This window comes from Physcomitrium patens, chromosome 6 (assembly GCF_059467195.1).
Source record: "Physcomitrium patens ecotype Gransden chromosome 6, ASM5946719v1, whole genome shotgun sequence".
Taxonomy (NCBI): domain Eukaryota; kingdom Viridiplantae; phylum Streptophyta; class Bryopsida; order Funariales; family Funariaceae; genus Physcomitrium; species Physcomitrium patens.
This window is the reverse complement of record NC_143415.1, coordinates 10,317,574-10,335,775: the sequence shown is the minus strand read 5'-3', so window position 1 is coordinate 10,335,775 and position 18,202 is coordinate 10,317,574. Positions and strand designations below refer to the sequence as shown.

The following is an 18,202-nucleotide window of genomic DNA, read 5'->3' as shown; positions in this document are numbered from 1 at the left end:
GTAGCTATGGATCTCATCAAAGGTGTGCCTTGTGTGTAATTTTCTTGACATGAGTTTTAACACAACGATGCTATAGGTGTAATTCTTGTTGCAACCAATGGCCATTTGGTTTTGGTTGTGGTTCTCAGAGACATAGCTTGGTGAGTCTCTAATTAGAAGCACTGAGTCAAGATGTTCTCCAATTTCATCCAAGTTTGGTAAATTGCAGTCTATTTAAGTGTGATCCAAACTAAGAATCTATTATCATGCTGATGGATCTCACATTGTGGTAGATAATATTGCAGATGCAACTATGATGAAGGAAAGCAAAGGCTCAGATTGAGTCAAATACAATCTGATGTCAAATCCACCATCTCAAATCTTTGGAAACAATGAACTTCTTAGTAAGGTCTGCTAATATCTCTTACTCGCTGATTGATCAATTGGACCATAGAAAAAAGGGCCACCGTCTCCCCTCATCTCTACACTTATATCAGGTGGCAAAGTCCATATTATAATATTCAACCAATCACAAGCCTCCATGTTTTATAGGTGTGCATATAGCAACATTAGATATACTTGTAGTAAATTAGGATATACTTATAACCTTAATCTTTCTTATTTCTAAGTGTATATACTTAAATAAGTAAAAATGTTCATAAGTTCTTTAATCGCCTAATATTTGTAATTGTTTCTAAATTATAAATATCTAGCTTTTTTTTTACACCATTTTGATTCATAATATCCCTCTAAAGAAACACAACACTAATGCTCTCCATGTTGGTAAACTCATCAAATTCAATCAAATTTTCAAGACCTATATGCAGAAAAGTGAATTCAAGTTCATGTGTTCCAAAAATTTCTGGATGACTTCTGCATTTACAAATCACTGGGTTATACCCAAGGGAAGACACATTCTTGTCGGATACATTCTGCATTTATAAGATGACATGCTCTCTTCAATAAACTCCAAATCTGACAGGAATCGTCCTCAAATTCGCAAGAAATCCACTCTAGTAATTAGGATGGAACTCTAGTGTGAAATTGTCGAAGTTTCTCCATCGTGCTCGGGTTGCAAGAGTGAGGAAGGACTCACACTGAACTCTGTTGATAGTTAAAGAAAGCCCAAGAATACCTGCTCGTTCCACTCGACTGTGTCAAGAAGCTGCTCAAGAATATTTTGCGGAAGGAGACGATAGAAGGCTTCTGTAACGTAATTTACGGGTAGTGTTGAGTATAAGCTCAATACAAAAAGAAATGTAGTTCTCCTAACAACTTCCAGAACAAATACCAGGATTGTAGAGGAGATAATTTCGCAGTGTCAAGGATGACCATGACCTAGACAATTCACAAGTCCTGCTCAAGATGGCTTTGAGGAAGCGTGGTTCCAGCTCTAAATATAAGCTGATTGATCCCCAACATGTGTTCACCCACATATGGAAAGGTACGAGCACCAAGATGATACTTTACTCAGTATGATTCTCGACAAAGATAGTCAAACATTATACATTACTGTACACAAAGTAGGCCTCTAACAATAAACCCATTGCCGTCATTATTGAAATTGATAAGTGGCAAAGCTATGGCCTGCACGCCCTTCGTTTGTTGCCTTAAGTTCGAGCTTTTGATAAGGGCTGCATAAAACATTACCAAGTACTACGTTAAGAAGATCATAATTATATGCAGCGTATCTGCAGCGAAAAGAACAAATCGGTCAATATTCAACAGATCGAATGGCATCCAGACACATGAGAAATGCGACCAAAGATAACCAGGAGGTGAAGTCTCCTAAAACAATATGGACAAGACTGTGTAGCTACTGTGAGAGGGAACCTCCACCTGCTGTTTGGATCGTAGTAAAAGCCATTCACAGAACCATCACTGCGGGAGAAACAGACGTAGTAGAAGCCTGCTATGGTCAATCCACAGTCGGTGCCCACATTCACAAAAAACTTCTCCTTCCATCGCTGCAGTCAAAATGGCCAAATATAAGCTCACTTCCGACATACAACGCTGTCGCACAATACTCCGAGCCATACACGACCATAGGGAAGCGAGTCCAAAAACCAATTCATGAATACATTATTTTCTAATTTCAAATGTCTCTTTACCATGAAAATGTACGGGTGATTCACAAGATCAATTGACTTTCCACCATCTTTCTGAACTTCCTCCTGCACGGCATGAAAAAACATAAATAAGCGTCAAGATGCATGTATTAAATATGTTTTTTGCAATTTAAGAACCCTCTAAGGTACACATGGATGCAGATAACACTCTTACATGTACCACAAGTTGCATGTAAATAACACACTTCTGACTGAACTTACTCTAAGCTCAAGGAAAGATGCAAACTTGGACCAATGTTTCACATCTGTCTCCTTCCTGTATTTCAAACCTCGCGATTAGAAGGACGAGCAACATCTGTAAGCAATGCACTCGGATACATGGGCACGTTAAATCCCAAAACATTGCTTGCCACAGGATGACCATAACTCAGTAGATAACAAGTATCTCATTTATAATTAATACAACATTATTTCTACAAAACTAGGCGTGCAAAAGTAGAAGCCTGCTATGGTCAATCCACAGTCGGTAATGCACTCACGTAGCATCCCATTGGCCCGTGTAGAAAGAGTAGTTTCTATTGTCCACGATTTCCCCCTCCCAAAAGGTTACTACCTGCAGTCATGAGCTATTGATTTAGACCCAGGTTAACTTTGCTCATTCGTTGGAAAACAAATACAGCTCATTCATACACAGGTACACGAAGTCCTCGGTGGCAATAACCTAAAATATAGACTCGGAAAATGGACAGCACCACCCGAAATTTTCCTCACTGAAACATCAGTATCGTTACAGAGGTTTCAGGACAGGCACATGAAGTTACCGGAGTCTCAGCAGCCGGTACATTCAAAGCCTCCATACTGCCACATAAGTAGCCACTTTGCATGTCTACTCCTTGCAAGCGCACGTTAACTTTCCAAGCTTCATCCTTTTGCATATTTGACACATTCTGTGTCCCTGCAAATGCCTAAATAGACGAAACAACCAAAAACAATCACTGTGATTAATTTTGAATCATTACCACGACATTCTCGTGTGTCGCCGACCTCGACCTCCTCAGTATCACGCTACCAAACAGATTCTAGTGTCAGATAATTGAAGGTGAATCAAAACTTAGAAAGCAATATGTACTGTTCACAAGAGTCGTGGACTGACCTGACCCACGTTAAGGAAGGTGCAAGGCGGGGGCAACGTGTGGCCTGGCATTGCATCCCTGCGGAACCATTAGACTTCCCGTCAATATCTCTACCTAGAAAAAACTACTTATCCACAGTATGTACACGATACCACAGGAAAACAAAATATTCAGTTCATGAGCACTAATCTCAAATTTCTCCCAAGTGTGATCGGACTCTAAATCTAAGACCAGAAACACTGTCACACGTACACTAAAGCTGTGCTGAAGACGTCGATAGTTTCACTAACTAAGACGAGAGGACAGCGCGCACAGCGCTCACTCGCAAACCACACACAAAACATCGACGCTCTCGAAAACCCTAACTTTACAGACGCTTATAAATGACGAAATCCTTCCAGGGACTATAAGAAAAAGTATCAAAACAACCTTAAGCACCATGATACCATGTCCCACACACCACCAACTCAACAGTTCGCAACATTCGCTCCGATCTTGTAACAGTTAGGAGCAACTGAGAGCAAAAAGAATCCGTAGCAAAAAAAAAAAACTTTGATCACATCACCCAACAGGTGATGTAAGCTAAGTAAACCAGTCTGATTAGCACAACAAAACCCCCGCAAATGATGCTCCACAGGCATTACATCTCTGAAGTGCTCATGACCTAATTAGCAGAAGGGATTGATACACGCACCAGAAAAAAAACGATCACAACCTGTGTTGATTCAGTCGGTATTTACGGCAAATAAGCGATGCGAGCGATGTCCTCAAAATACAGAGTAGGTGACGGGGCACGTGCGATCACCGCACCAATGCAACACAATTGAGGAACCACCGCAAACAACAAAACAATACAATGGACGGCAAGCGCCGAGCGCAGCATAACATTCAATGTACTGAATGAAACTCCATAGTCGATGATAAGTTTACATATTCATCCTCCAAATGCAATTTTGGATGATTTGGTATCTTGTAGCTGTTGGAGCTGTTAGGAGTCCTTGCAGCAGGCAACTCAAGCTGCGCCTGCAGTTAGCAGAGCTGGATTGAAGACTTAATTTGGAGTATGAGTGATCTCCAGCGTAACGAATTGCTCTAGAAGAAAAATCTGAAGGTAATTAGTTGATGAAGGAGGATTCGGGAGGCATTCAAGTGAAGATTTAGGCCTTGAAGAGTCCCGCTTGGAGAAAGTTGACAGACCTTGAGGTAAGAGCAGGAGATGGAGATTGAATCGGCGCAGGCGATTCTGATGGACGAAATTCTGGAGATTCCGGGCGGGGAGAGTAGATCAGGAACTAGTGCTTGGTGTGTTCAGATTAGGGTTTCGTGCATAGACGATGATGACGACGACCCTACTGACATTCCCGCACAGTTGACCGTCCACTTCACGCACATTCCTATGCATCGCGCTGTGAGCGAATCTGAATGCCGGCTGCTGCGGGGGAAGCTCGAGGAGGAGGCACAAGAAATTTGAGCATGGCGATGATGTGTACTTCGGGCAAGGAGTGGCTGCGGGAGAAGTATGGTCAGGCGAATGTTGATGAGGAGTCGGAGGAGGTTACTGAGAAGCACGGAGAGGTCGCGACGATCGAAAGTTTTGTGACATGGAGGAACAGGGATTAAGCAGAGACTACGCCTGAGAAGGCCAAATTGATGCCAGACTTTGTGTTGATGGCTTCCAAAGAGAAGAAGACCAGTGGCCGGCATCGGCTTGGGCTGAATGCTGTAGGCAAGGTGATCGAAGATGAGAGGGACATTGCCGTAATCGATGAAACCATTTATTTCTGCGACGATGATGACGAAGATTTGTTTACCGACTCGGACTGCCACCAGCTTCCATGGACGATCGGTTAATATTCCAGATTGATAGACCTACTACACTCAGGGCAGTCTGTAAGTCTACTACACGTCCTCTTACATTTCAATCCTGCACATTCTGAATAGCATTCACGTGTATCCATACTATTTTGGAGTCCGATCGTTTTCGTGATAAATGCAAGTGCGCTTCTCCTCACCATCTTGCTTTGAAGATCTTGCACCTGCTCTAGAATCTGTATAAACTGTACGGTGAAAGTGCTTTTATGTTTAGTTCCCTGCACTCTCAAGCTCTCATCTAAAACTGCCTGCAATTACATGAACAAAATAACTAACGGAGAATTTCAACCTTAGCGCTGCTGCTATGGTTATTCTGAGAATTCTGAGTGAAACTGATTGTGACTGCCAGTTGGATCTCTCGCTTCCTTTTTCTTGTTCCAACCGTAATTCTTATTCAGTTTCAAAGTAACGAAATATTATATTTTAGTTAAATTTTCACAAATAGTTTGATATTTTGAATAATCTAAAGATATTGATAAGTTAATTTAGAGATGTAAAATAAATTTATCAGAATTAAGATTATATCTGACAGTATCTTGTTTGATAATGAATTTGGTAAATAAATATTATTTAATTAATCATTTTAAATTGAAATTTTGTAACTAGCACTTCATTTGGTTTTAGTTTGTTTGTTTTGTTTTTTTTTGTTTTTGTTTTTGTTTTTTTTTTTTTTTTTTTACAAAATTTCCTTTTTTTTTAACAAATAACTATTTTGACATCAACAGTTAATCAACAATTAATAATACGACAAAAAATTCAATAACTTTGTGATGTGATAACTACTGAACTCATCATATGAGAAAAATAGGTGAATAAAATTTCAGGTTATGAATTGATACTATTGGTTGAGCTTTCACCTAAATATGTTGTATGATACCAATTTTCCTACAATGTTGAAATTGTAAATTAAATTTTATCATTTTTGCAAGTATTTATATTATTATTTAAAATATTTAATTCATACTTGTTTTATTCCAAAAAAAAAAATATATATATATATATATATATATATATATATATTAATTATTTCAATCAAACAACATTGCAAATATATTTTTGCATAGTTTAATATCCATTTAAATCATAAATTTCTAAATCATTCTAGTTTATTTGTGCTTTTGAGAACTTTAGGTTTCTTCTAATGATTAAAAATCCAAAAAACAAAAATATCCAAAACAAATAATATACCAATTGAGTTCATATCTAAATTCTTATCAACTCATTTGTTCAATATTCTCTTAAAGACCTGTTTTCAATAATAATTAAAGTAATATCACAAGTTCATTTGGAGTTTTTTTGTTCCAAATCTATTGTGTCAATTTGTAAAAGACAACTTGTTTTTATTGTTGATTACTAAAATTCTTTATTGAAGAATATGAAAAGAATTCTCATGAACTCTATTTACTTATTGAAGAAAAAATCTTATACACTTTATTGAGTAACTGTGCAAATCTTAAATACATGTAATTTCTATTGCTATACTATTTCAAAGGGCCAAGAGTCACTACCACTTACTCTCAAGCTTTGTAGTTTGTTCATCTATCAAATGTATAGTAATCTATTGACAATGTTCTTATTGTGATGTCATTATCATTGTAAGTAAAGGTATTGGGAGTGTTTATTTTAACACTCTCTCTTGCTTCACAATTCTTTTGTTTAATTTTTGTAAGTTGGTGGCAATGGATCAACTTTAATAAGAGCTTGATAAGAAGTATGTTGTAAGAGTCTTCTTTAAATATTTACTTATAAACTTATTGAATTTATTTGGTATTTTTTAGACTATTTTTTTTAATAGAAACTAATTTTTTTAGAATTTCAATTATTTACATTGGTGCTTTATTGATTTTATTCAAACTTTTTCTTAATGATTGTAGGCTTAACAAAATGTTTAATCAACTTTATATTAAGAAGTAGAGATGATCTTTTTAATCTTGTGCAATATTGAGCAAATATTTTTTCTTCTAATAGAATAGGATTAAATAAGTTCTATGCAATTTTAATAGATACTTATTTAAAGATTATAGAATGAGTGTTGATTGCAGGTGAAGGATTTCAAGGGCTCAAAGTTTAGATGCTTCAAGAGTTGAAAATTACCTAAACTTTATATAGAAGAAGATTGTAGGTAGAGATTTATTTGATGGTTGTTCAATAGAATGCATATTGTCTCTCATAGACAATAATAGATGAAGGTCTCTAAAGGTTTTATTATGATATTGGTTTGTTATTTGGATGTGGATACATAATTGATGATTATGATCCTTGCCATGTTTTTTTTCTTAAATGAAATGAAACTATATTTCTATAAACTTGATTTTAAAATGTCATATAATATTTTTCACGAGCTTGATGTAACTTTGATTATCAATGAGTATTAAAGAAGGATTGGTGCTACAAATTTATAATGCTTGTAGCATCCTTCATAAATATATTGCATTATTTTTGGCTTTTAAAAAACTTAATACTTAGTCTTTGTTGTACTCAAAGCTATAGTAGATTGTCTTTTGTTAAATCACTCTACTAGTATATTATTATTGATATTATATATAAGACTAGAAATAGGATGTCTTATATCTAAGTCCCTATTATAATGAATATTGGTACAAATAACTATTGTGAGTTGGTTCTTATGTGGAAAAAATATTCTATTGTTATTTATTCTTTGAAAATATTTGAAAAATCTTTTTGAAGCTGCCAAATGTTCATTTTATGGTTGCTGATTGTACTTACATAATGTGCTTATTGTAATACTTATACCAAGCCTCAAAATTATTGCTACAAATAACAAATCTCCTACAAGTGATTGATATATGTATCTATCAATTAAATGTTTTCATATTTGCTTGAAGACGAGTGTTAGAGCTTATAGGAGTTTGAGCTAGATTGCAATGAACTATGTCAAATCTACATGAGAGTTTTTTCACATAAGTTTCTTAATACAGCTAAATGTCAAAATAATCTCTTTGAATTTTTACTCTTAGATAAATAATAGCTTCTTCTAATTTTTTCATTTTAAAAGTATTTATTTATTATGATATAAGTTGCTAAATTTCCATTGAATTATCTCTTATAATGATAAGATCATTTATGTAAAAGAATAAAATTGTATATTGATTGTTGTTAATTGAATAATACATGTTATAGCTAACTGAATTTTTAGTAAGTCTTTTGTTTATAAAATAAACGTTTATTCATTATTGTCATGCTCTTCATATTTTCTTAAGTCTATACAAAGTCCAAATCAATTTATACATCTTTTCTTCTTGTGACAAAGTTTATATTCTTAATGGTATATACATATAAACTTCTTAATCTAATATACTGTTAAAGAAAACTATCTTTACATCTAATTGTTGTAAGCTATAAGTGCTATTAAAATAAATAAATAAAAGTGAAAGTAGAATAAGTTACATTATAGAAGATATTATCTTAGGTAAGTTGCTATTGATTAAAGGATTGATTCTTGATATCTAAGAAAGCTAAGAGATAAAGTAGATCAATAGACAAAAGATCTTATGGATATAGAATATATGCTAAAGGCATATTTTTATAGTAGATAAGATAGCTATGGATAGTCTCAATAGAATATTAGATAGATGTATTGATTAAATGATGGAAGTTGTCAATTAGGACAGTAGCCACTATCTATAAGTAATAGATATTAGAGGTAAGAGATATCTTACTTTATGCTTTCTTTGTAAACAACCTTATAGATACTATGTATTAGTGCCTTCAAATTTCTTTTTCATTTAATAGGTTATGCGATCATTGACTTTTAATTGAGATTTTTGAAGTTTATTGAAGTCTTTCTTATTGTCAAGAGTATATTTTATAATTGTTGCTAATATTAGGATTTGATATCTTCTAAATCTCTTTTTGCATGTAATTATTGATATAGTTTTTTTCTTATTTTTTATTAATTACATTCATTGTCTTAGAAGGTATAAATCACCTTGAAATGATGTTATAAAATATTAGTATTGTGTTTATTTGTTAAGTTATATTATTAATGCACTAATATTATGCTTTTGTGTATTAAATTTTTGCAAAGGTTTTCTTATAGTAATAAGAAGATATTTGTGAGATTAAAAGTGTTCTTATGAGAGTTGAAAGTTATTAAAGAGTGAAATTACTAGTTTACTCACAAATGTGGCATTTTAGGTTTTTAAGATAACAAGCTCTTTTTGTTTATTTAGAGAGCTTTATCTTTTTTTTTTCTTGATTTTGTTTGATATATTTCTTCATTAGATATGGCTTTAAATAAGGATGAGGACTTGAGAATGATTGAAAATTTTAGAGGTGAGAATTTCTAATATTGGAAGTAAAAAATAGAGCTTTTGTTAGCTTCATTGGATCTTTGCAATATTGTTTATGAACCTTTTGGAGTCCTACAACTACCTCATTGTGGCATTAGCTTCTATCAATATAAAAGAGCTTACCATGAATTATATAATATCAAGTTTAATCATTGAAATGACTAAGGAAAAAAAAAAATCAAAATAATGATTTGGTTCTATTCTTAAGATAAAACAAATGTAGCTATTTTTATCAACATGATAATTAAAAAATATATATAAAAAATTGCTATATTTATAGAAAATCAAGTCACTTTGTAAAGCATTGCTATAAGACCAAAAAGAAGATAGGAAAAATACAAACAATGCTAGTAATAGTTTTAGTAGAAATGACTTTAATTTTATTGCAAATAAAGAATCTTATATAGCTGCCATATCTAAGTAAATTATAGATTCGGATATTATTAAGCACATGACACTATATTAGTATTCATTTCATACTTAGGAAGAAATTCCAACAACAAATGTTTAATTGGAAGACTGTTAGGGACCATATACAAGACAAAGATTTAGGACCAAGAAATGGAATTAGCTTAACATTAAAACAACAATTGGATACAAGGCAAGAAGGTCCTAACTAGACCACAAGAAGTGAATTGTCGAGACTAAGAATCTCCTCAGCCTCGACTCCTATATATATTAGGTCTTAGGAAGCTTCTTGAGAAGTTTTTATGAAGCTTGGGAACAAAGCAAGCCTAAGATCCTTCTTTGGTAACTTCCTAAATCATCCAAAGTTTGCTAGAATCTTCTAGGATCTCCTATGACCTTTTAGAACTTTCTTAGAATCTATAGGAACCTTCTAAAATCTTCTGAAACCTTCTAGAATCTCATAGAACCTTTTGGAGTCTTCTTAGATCCTATTGGAACCTTTTAGAATCTTTTACAACCTTCTTTACTTGTATGTCCGTGACATCACTTCTTCTTGTAGCTTCGATGTCTCCAAGAAGTAATGTTGTAACAAGTCAGTATATGAGCAAGAAGTTGATGATCTATGGCATGGTGTCCACTATATATTCTAGTTATTTTTCACGAGGTAAATAGTTCATAAGCCCTTGTAGCCATTGATAGTGCTCCAAGCCTTCTACTTATGAACAAGAATGAACTTTGGTATCTTCATTGTAGAATTGTCTTACAAACACTCCTTCTGGATGTCCTTCATAGACAGGTTCTATCTCAAACACAATTACCAATGACCTATTACTAGGTATCATTTGAGGTCTTCATAGTTCAGGCGGCTCTTAATGTTGAAGTCATCTCCGTAAGTTACTTGGTTGAGATAGAATGACTAGTAGGACGTCTATCTCTTTACTATCTATATCATATAAAATAGATAAGACCAAAAGAATATAAAAAATCTATGGTTGTAAACTCAAACTACTAATTTATAATGTTCTAAAGATTTGAAAAAACTGCTTCTTCAGAGGTTACTTCTTTTCCTTCTTTATGAGGCTAAGAATTAAGAATCTTCATAGTGAAGCCATCTTATTAAGCTGCCATTCTTCATTTTGCCACTTTTGATCTGGATAGATGTCATTGATGGAATCTTTGAACCTTCATTTGAGTATTTACAAGGTTGTTAACTGATTTCTAGATCTGATTGTTGATATCATATCTATGCCAATGGACCAAATATTCAAGCCTTCTATATCTTATCCTTGAATCTAATATCTCTTTTATCTCAATTTCAACATGATCATTGATTTCAACTATAGGAGGTGGTGGTTGTCTTTGACTATGTATGTTTGATTCTTTATACCTTTCTAAAAGTGAAACATGAAAGACTAAATGAATCTTCATGAATGAAGGTAACTATAAGTGATAAGTTACATTATTAATTTGTTTTTGAATCACAAATGGTTCCAACCTTCGGTAGTCGAATTTATCACATAGTCTGTTGGTTTTTATATTGCATCAAAGAAGCCATAATTTATCACCAACTTCGAATAGAAGATGTTCCTTCTTCAATTCAGCTATCAGTAGCTTATAACATTGTTGAGCCCTTTCTGAGTGACTCTTCATGGTTGCTTGAAGTTTGGCCATCTTCATAGCAAACTCATGTGCTATTGGATTTGCCAACTTTGAAGGCTCTATCATATCCAACTTTGGATGATGACTGTAGTTTGAGTAGAATAACATTTGTTGCATAGATGCATGAATTAAGTTGTTATATGCAAACTCCACCTATGACAAGTAAGAAGTCCAATTGTCTTGTTGATAGTTGATGGTGCACCTCAAATATTGCTCAAGTATTTGGTTGATCCGCTTTGTTAGGCCATCAGTTTGAAGGTAGAAGGCAAAGAAAAGATTGATGTCAACCTTAAGAATCTTGAAGAGTGCCTTCCAAAACCTTCATACAAATTATTGCACACAATCTAATACAATTTTGTCTAGCAATCCATGGTAACCATAGACATTGTCAATAAAGAGTTTTGCCATATCTTCATGACTAATTAATTTCTTGCAATGAATAAAATATGCCATCTTGGTCAATTGATCAACAACTATGAAGATAGTATCAAATGAACTTAATGTTCAAAGATCTATAATGAAATCTATAGAGATAGATGACCATGGTTGTCTTGGAATAGGAAGAGGTTGAAGAAGTTCATATGGGTGATGTCAAAGGTTCTTTGACCTTGAACAAATATCACGTGATAGTACAAATTCTTTAGCGTCCTTTCACATTTCAAGCCACCAAAAGTCTCTACATAGAAGTTCTAAGGTCTTGTTGAATCCAAAATATCCAATTGCAGGGAAGTCATGGCATATTTGAAGAATGCACAAGCGAGTTGCTTCTTCAAGAATGAACAAATATTCTTCAAAAAATAAGAGGTTGTTTTCATACTTGAATTTAGAAGATTCTTCAAGAAGGTTGTTGGCAAGATGCTTGATATTAAGAATAAGATGGTCTCTGTTTGAGGCTTTACAAAATTAATCAAGAAATGATAAATCCATAGGCATTAATACATTGATTGCTCAAAGATGAAATTGTTCAGATTTTAACAAGGTTGCTTATTGTTAATCATGTGCTGCCTCATCTTTTTTTGGTTCAAGATAAGAACGTCTTAATAATGCATCTGATAATCCTTGTTGGCTCTCGAATCGATATATGATGCAAAAGTCAAATTGTAATAAAGATATACTCCAATGTACTTAGCGACGGTTCAATATTTGGGCTAACATGAAATATTCAAGATTCTTATGATCTGTATATATAGTCACCTGATGAGAAACACCTTCAAGAAAGTGATGCCATTTTTAGAAAGAATCTATGATAGCAAGTAGGTCTTTATCATGGATTTTGTAGTTAATTTTTATTACTGAGAATTTTTCAGAATGGAATGCAATTGGATGAAGTTTGCCATCTTCTCTATATTGTGACAAAATTACTTCGAATGCAAAGTCTGAGGTATTGGTCTCCATAAAATAGGACTTATTAAAATTTAGATGTATCAAACTTGGAGCTGTTGCAAAAGCATCTTTTAAGATTTCAAAGCTTTTTTTGCTTCAGGACCCTACTCTAGTTTGTCCTTATATGTCAATTGCATAAGTAGAGCAGCAATCTTGGAGTAATACTTAATAAAAATCTTGTAGAAGTTTACAAATCCAATAAATCATTGGATATCACATACAATTTTTGGCTTTGTCCAATTGATGATTGCTTATGCCTTCTTTGGAACTATAAAAAGGCCTTTCTTCAAAGTAATATATCCAACAAATTTGACTTGAGGTGCATCAAATACACACTTCTCCAGTTTTGCATATAGCCCATCATTTTGTAGCTTTTCTAGTACAAGATAAACATATTTTTTGTAGTCTTTTGGATTCTTGGAAAATATTAGAATATCATCCAAATAAATTACAAAAAAGTTGTTGAGATGCTTACAAAATATATCATTCATTAAGTATTAGAATATGGCTGGTACATTGGTAAGTCCAAAAAGCATGACATTGTATTCAAAATGTCCATACCTAGTATAAAATGTTGTCTTCCATTCATCTCTCTCCTTAATGTATAACAAGTTATAAGCACCTCATAGATCAATCTTCGTAAAGATCTTTGCTTGGCTAAGTTGATCAAGAAGTCTAGATATCAATGGTAATGGATATTAATTTTTTACCATGATTTTATTAAAACCAGAATAATTAACATACATTTGTAAAGATCCATCTTTTTTCTTTACAAATAATATTGGAGCACTAGCTAGCGATTTGGAATGTCAAATAAAATTCTTAGTCAGATTTTCCTCAATATACTCCTTTAAAGTGGGAAGCTCATTCTAGAATAAATTGTAGATGGGTCCAAATGGTGGTTGAGCACCTTCTTGAAGGTTAATTGCACAATCAAAAGGACAATGCTTTGATAGAATGTCCACATTTTTCTTTTCAAATATATTTCCAAAATCCTTATACATCTTTGGAATTATTATTGTTGCAACCACAGGTTTTGATTGTGGATTTGTATTGATAGCAAACGTAGTGCCTTGTTTACTTGCCCTTACAAATTCTCTAGTTGTTAGGGACATAGTCCTTAGACCTTTCTAGATACAAGTTTCTAGAACCTTCTAGAAAGAAGTCTCTAGAAACTTCCAGAAGATTCTTTGAATATTCTCTTAGAATATTCTTTAAAGATTCACTAAAGATTCTTTAAAGATTCCCTAAAGATTCTTTAAAGATTCTCTAAAGATTCCTTTAGAAGGCTCTAGAAGATTCTTAGAATATTCTAGTAGATTCTAGGAAATTACTTGAGAAGCTTCCTAGCTCTTGGGTAGTTGCTCGAGAAGCTTCATAGTTCTTGGGAAGCTTCTTGATGCGCTTCCTTAGAACCATAGGCCAGTAGTATATATAGGAGTCGAGGCTGAAGAGTTCTTCAGTCTCGACAACACATCTCTTGAAGCTCTAGCTCAATTCTCTTGGCGTTGCTCTTGTACTCATCTGGTAATCTAGTTCTTGTCATTTCTTCTTGAACTTCTTGTTTAGATTTCTTGTTTGTATTTTTGGTTCGTGACAGTTTGTCGAGACTACCTTTATCTTAATATCAGAGCTGAATCCTTCTTGTTTGAGAGCGGATTACCCCTCTTCTTGAAGGTATTCTAGCGCTTTAGGGGTTGCGGATTACCTTCCTTTAAACTGATATTTTCTCAATCACAATATGAGAGCTTAGTTCTTTGAGGCAGAGAGTGGACTACCTCTTTCTTTGGAGATACTTGAGCGTTCTAAGGGTTGCAGATTACCCTCTCTTGGACTGATATTAATTCCTTCTTTTTGTTTAGCATAGCTAGTAAAAAAGACTGTTAACATCGATTGCAGAGCTTTGCCTTCTTGATAGAGTGCGGATTACCCCTCTTCTCGAAAGCATTGAGGCATTTTTAGAGGTTGCGGATTACCTTCCTCTAAAACTGAAATCATTTAGTGTTTTTTTTTCTTTTCTCCGAGTAGGTTTTAGTGACAGGTAGTGCTACAATTTTCTCCAAGAGACTTAGCAATTTCTTCTTCTCTCAAAATTTTAATCCATCTATTCTCTAAATATGGAAGTACACCAGGTCATAGACAGTGCATCTCCACAAGTAGACAATAGAGTGGCAACTCTTGCAGATCTTCAAGCTCTTATGAATAGTGTACGAAAGGAGATTGCATTTCTTCGCAATCCAAGTAAAGAACCTCAAATTGATCTAGTGACCGAAGAAGCTAGACGCGAAATTCATAGCCTACAACAAGAGATTATTCGACTGAGAGAAGCAAGACATGTGTCACATACGACCCCTATGGATACTTCAAGGATTAGTACGAAAGAACCAAAAGCGAGTATGCCAGACAAGTTTGACGGAAAAAGAGCCAACTTCCGAGGTTTTGTGCAACAAGTACGGCTTTACCTACGCCTATACCCTTCTCGTTATCCGAATGGATTTACCCAGGTTGCTTTCATAGGTACTCTTCTATCAAGAAATGCTCATTCTTGGTTTGCTCCACTATTGGAGAAGGATTCTCCAATATTGTACGACCTAGAGGCTTTCATAGAGAGACTTACTGCTGCATTTGGAGATAGCGATCGAGAAAGAGTGGCTAAAAGAAAGATACAAAATCTGCGACAAGGATCACGTTCTGCTGCAATCTATGCTGCAGAATTTCAACAGCTTACATGTGATCTTGATTGGAATGATAAGGCATTCATGACACAATTTCGATATGGACTGAGAGATGATGTCAAGAACTTATTGATCACCATGCCTAAGGCGGATACTTTAGAAGAACTTATATCTCAAGCAATTATTTGTGACAACCGCCTCTTTGAATTATGACAAGAAAGACGATCAGGCTGGAGAAATGATGGAGCATTTGCTACATTTTCAAAAGGTCCAGAGAATCACTCCACAGATCCTGAACCCATGCAAATTGATGCGGTACGTTTCAAACCCCTCACAGCTGAGGAAAGGAAGCGACGGTTTGAACAAAACTTGTGTTTATATTGCGGAGAAGCGGGCCATAAAGCTGTAGATTGTCGGAAGAAACAGAAGCCTCAAACAACAAGACTTAGGAGTACAAGCATGCAGGAAACCAAGGACGCCCAGCCACAATAGGGACCGTACGGCTGGACATCTCAACATCCAAAATTAATCAAGGTCCTTTTCTCTCAGCTCAACCTTTAGATTGTTTTATGGTACCTTTACATCTGGGTATTCAAGAACTACAAGTCGATGCTTTATTAGACTCGGGTGCATCCGCTTGCTTTATAGATAAAGAGTTTGCCAAGCTTCACAATATTTCTCTTGTAAAGAAACTTAAGCCTGTCCATGTAGAAGTCGTAGACGGACGACCATTGTCTTCGGACAATGTTATCTATGAAACTAAACCATTGAAGGTACGTCTTGAAAACCATGAGAGCAATATTGTGTTTAATGTTATCAAGATCCCTTCATGTCCTATCATTTTGGGACTATCTTGGCTTGATAGATATAATCCATTGATAGATTGGAAGTTGCGGAAAGTGACATTTCCAACAAACTCCTTGAAGGTGGAATCTGCCAAGACAATGTCTAGAAACAAATCCTTGTTTATAGGTGCAAGGGCTTTCATGAAGGAAGCCAAGCAAAATACACCTCTTGTCATCTTCGCAACTCCGACTCGAGAAGATGCAACTCCGACTTTGGTTATTCCAAAGCAGTATGAAGAATTCAAAGATGTCTTTGAAAAGAAGAATGCTGATATGCTGCCAAAGCATCGACCCTATGACTGTGCCATTGAATTGCAAGAAGGAGCACAACCACCTTTTGGACCAATCTACAATTTGTCGCAGACGGAGTTGACTGAGTTGCGGAAGTACATTGACAAGAATCTAGCCAAGAACTTCATCCGTCATTCGAAGTCGCCAGCTGGGGCACCAATCTTATTTGTGAAGAAGAAGGATGGCTCACTACGGATGTGCATGGACTATCGAGGTCTCAACAAGGTGACAAAAAAGAATTGCTACCCACTGCCTTTGATCTCTGGTCTTCTAGAACAACTTGGGCGTACAAGGATCTTTACAAAGATTGACCTAAGGGGAGCTTACAACCTTGTGCGAATTAAGGAAGGAGATGAATGGAAGACAGCGTTCCGAACAAGGTATGGCCATTTTGAATACAATGTCATGCCATTTGGTCTTACTAATGCTCCAGCGGTCTTTCAACACATGATGAATGACATCTTTTGAGAGCATCTAGATGATTTTGTTGTCATCTATCTAGATGATATTTTGATATTTTCTAAAAACGAGGAAGAACATGAGAAGCACGTTCATCTGGTACTCAAAAAACTACGGGAGCGAGGACTCTATGCCAAATTGGAGAAGTGCTTATTTCACCAAATTGAGATGGAGTTTTTGGGATTCATCGCGACTACGGAAGGCTTGAAGATAGATCCAAAGAAGGTGGAAGCAATCATGTCTTGGGAAGTTCCGAAGACGGTTAGGGACGTACAATGTTTTTTTGAATTTGCTAACTACTATCGGATCTTCATCAAGAATTATTCTCAAGTTGCTGCCCCCCTCACTCGGTTAACGTGTAAGGACAAGCTCGAATGGGGACCTATCGCAGAAAAAGCATTTCAAGATTTGAAGATGGTATTTACTACAGCTCCAATCTTGGTACATCCGGACTTTACAAAGGCCTTTTATTTGGAGACAGATGCTTCGGATTTTGCTTTGGGAGCTGTACTTTCACAGATGGGCGTAGATGAGAAGCTCCATCCAGTTGCGTTCTATTCTCGAAAATTCTCTGCTACTGAGATCAATTATGAGATCCACGATAAGGAACTCCTTGCTATAGTAGATTCTTTCCAAGAGTGGCGCCACTTTCTCGAAGGAACTGCACATCCAGTGACCGTATATACGGATCACAAGAATTTGGAGTATTTTATGTCGGCTCGGGTTTTGAATCGGCGTCAAGCTCGGTGGAGTATGTCGCTATCCAGGTTCGACTTTGTTATTACTTATCGGCCTGGGAAGCAACAAGGGTTGTCTGATGCATTATCAAGGAGATCATATCTTGCGCCAAAGGCTGGAGATGCAGCATTTGATCAACAGTGCACGACATTGTTGAAGCCAGAGAAATTTCGGCTCAATGCAGCTATTGTACCAATTGATGCTGACTTCCTCGACGAGGTACGGGCCGCAACCATTGAAGATTCTCTAGCCCTTGATATCAAGCAACATGCTAGTGATGATAAATTCAAGATGGAAGGAGATCTAGTATATTTCAAAGAGCGGTTGTATATCCCAAAAGGGCCAACACGACTCCGAGTTCTTCAATCTCGTCATGAC

The 18,202-nt window shown here is 35.4% G+C and overlaps 1 protein-coding gene and 1 pseudogene across 6 annotated transcripts; one reads left to right on the top strand and one right to left on the bottom strand.

Moving 5' to 3' along the window:
* Positions 1–1,428: 1,428 nt before the first annotated feature.
* LOC112283251 (uncharacterized) lies at positions 1,429–4,027 on the bottom strand. Of its 6 annotated transcripts, none has more exons than XM_024521725.3 (8): positions 3,611–4,027; positions 3,202–3,259; positions 2,870–3,013; positions 2,588–2,661; positions 2,310–2,364; positions 2,091–2,153; positions 1,819–1,946; positions 1,429–1,613 (listed from the first exon to the last, which is right to left on the bottom strand). In XM_024521725.3, exons 1-8 carry the CDS (start codon positions 3,628–3,630, stop codon positions 1,535–1,537), a joined length of 621 nt encoding a protein of 206 aa, XP_024377493.1. In that variant the 5' UTR covers positions 3,631–4,027; the 3' UTR covers positions 1,429–1,534. The 6 variants fall into 6 exon arrangements, with proteins under 6 accessions (XP_024377493.1, XP_024377492.1, XP_024377494.1 ...); XM_024521724.3 differs by having other exon boundaries at positions 1,429–1,670; positions 3,876–4,027; XM_024521726.3 differs by having other exon boundaries at positions 3,876–4,027.
* LOC112283695 (uncharacterized) lies at positions 3,934–5,156 on the top strand (annotated as a pseudogene).
* The last annotated feature ends 13,046 nt before the right edge of the window (positions 5,157–18,202 follow it).

Bases quoted from the DNA above. Each gene is read 5' to 3' on its own strand.
- LOC112283251 (XM_024521723.3), bottom strand. From the start codon at position 3,630: ATGGTATCATGGTGCTTAAG. The intron at 2,154-2,309 runs GTAAGTTCAGTC...CATGCCGTGCAG, and splicing joins CATCTTTCCTTGAGCTTAGA to GAGGAAGTTCAGAAAGATGG. The intron at 1,947-2,090 runs GTAAAGAGACAT...TTTTGACTGCAG, and splicing joins ATCACCCGTACATTTTCATG to CGATGGAAGGAGAAGTTTTT.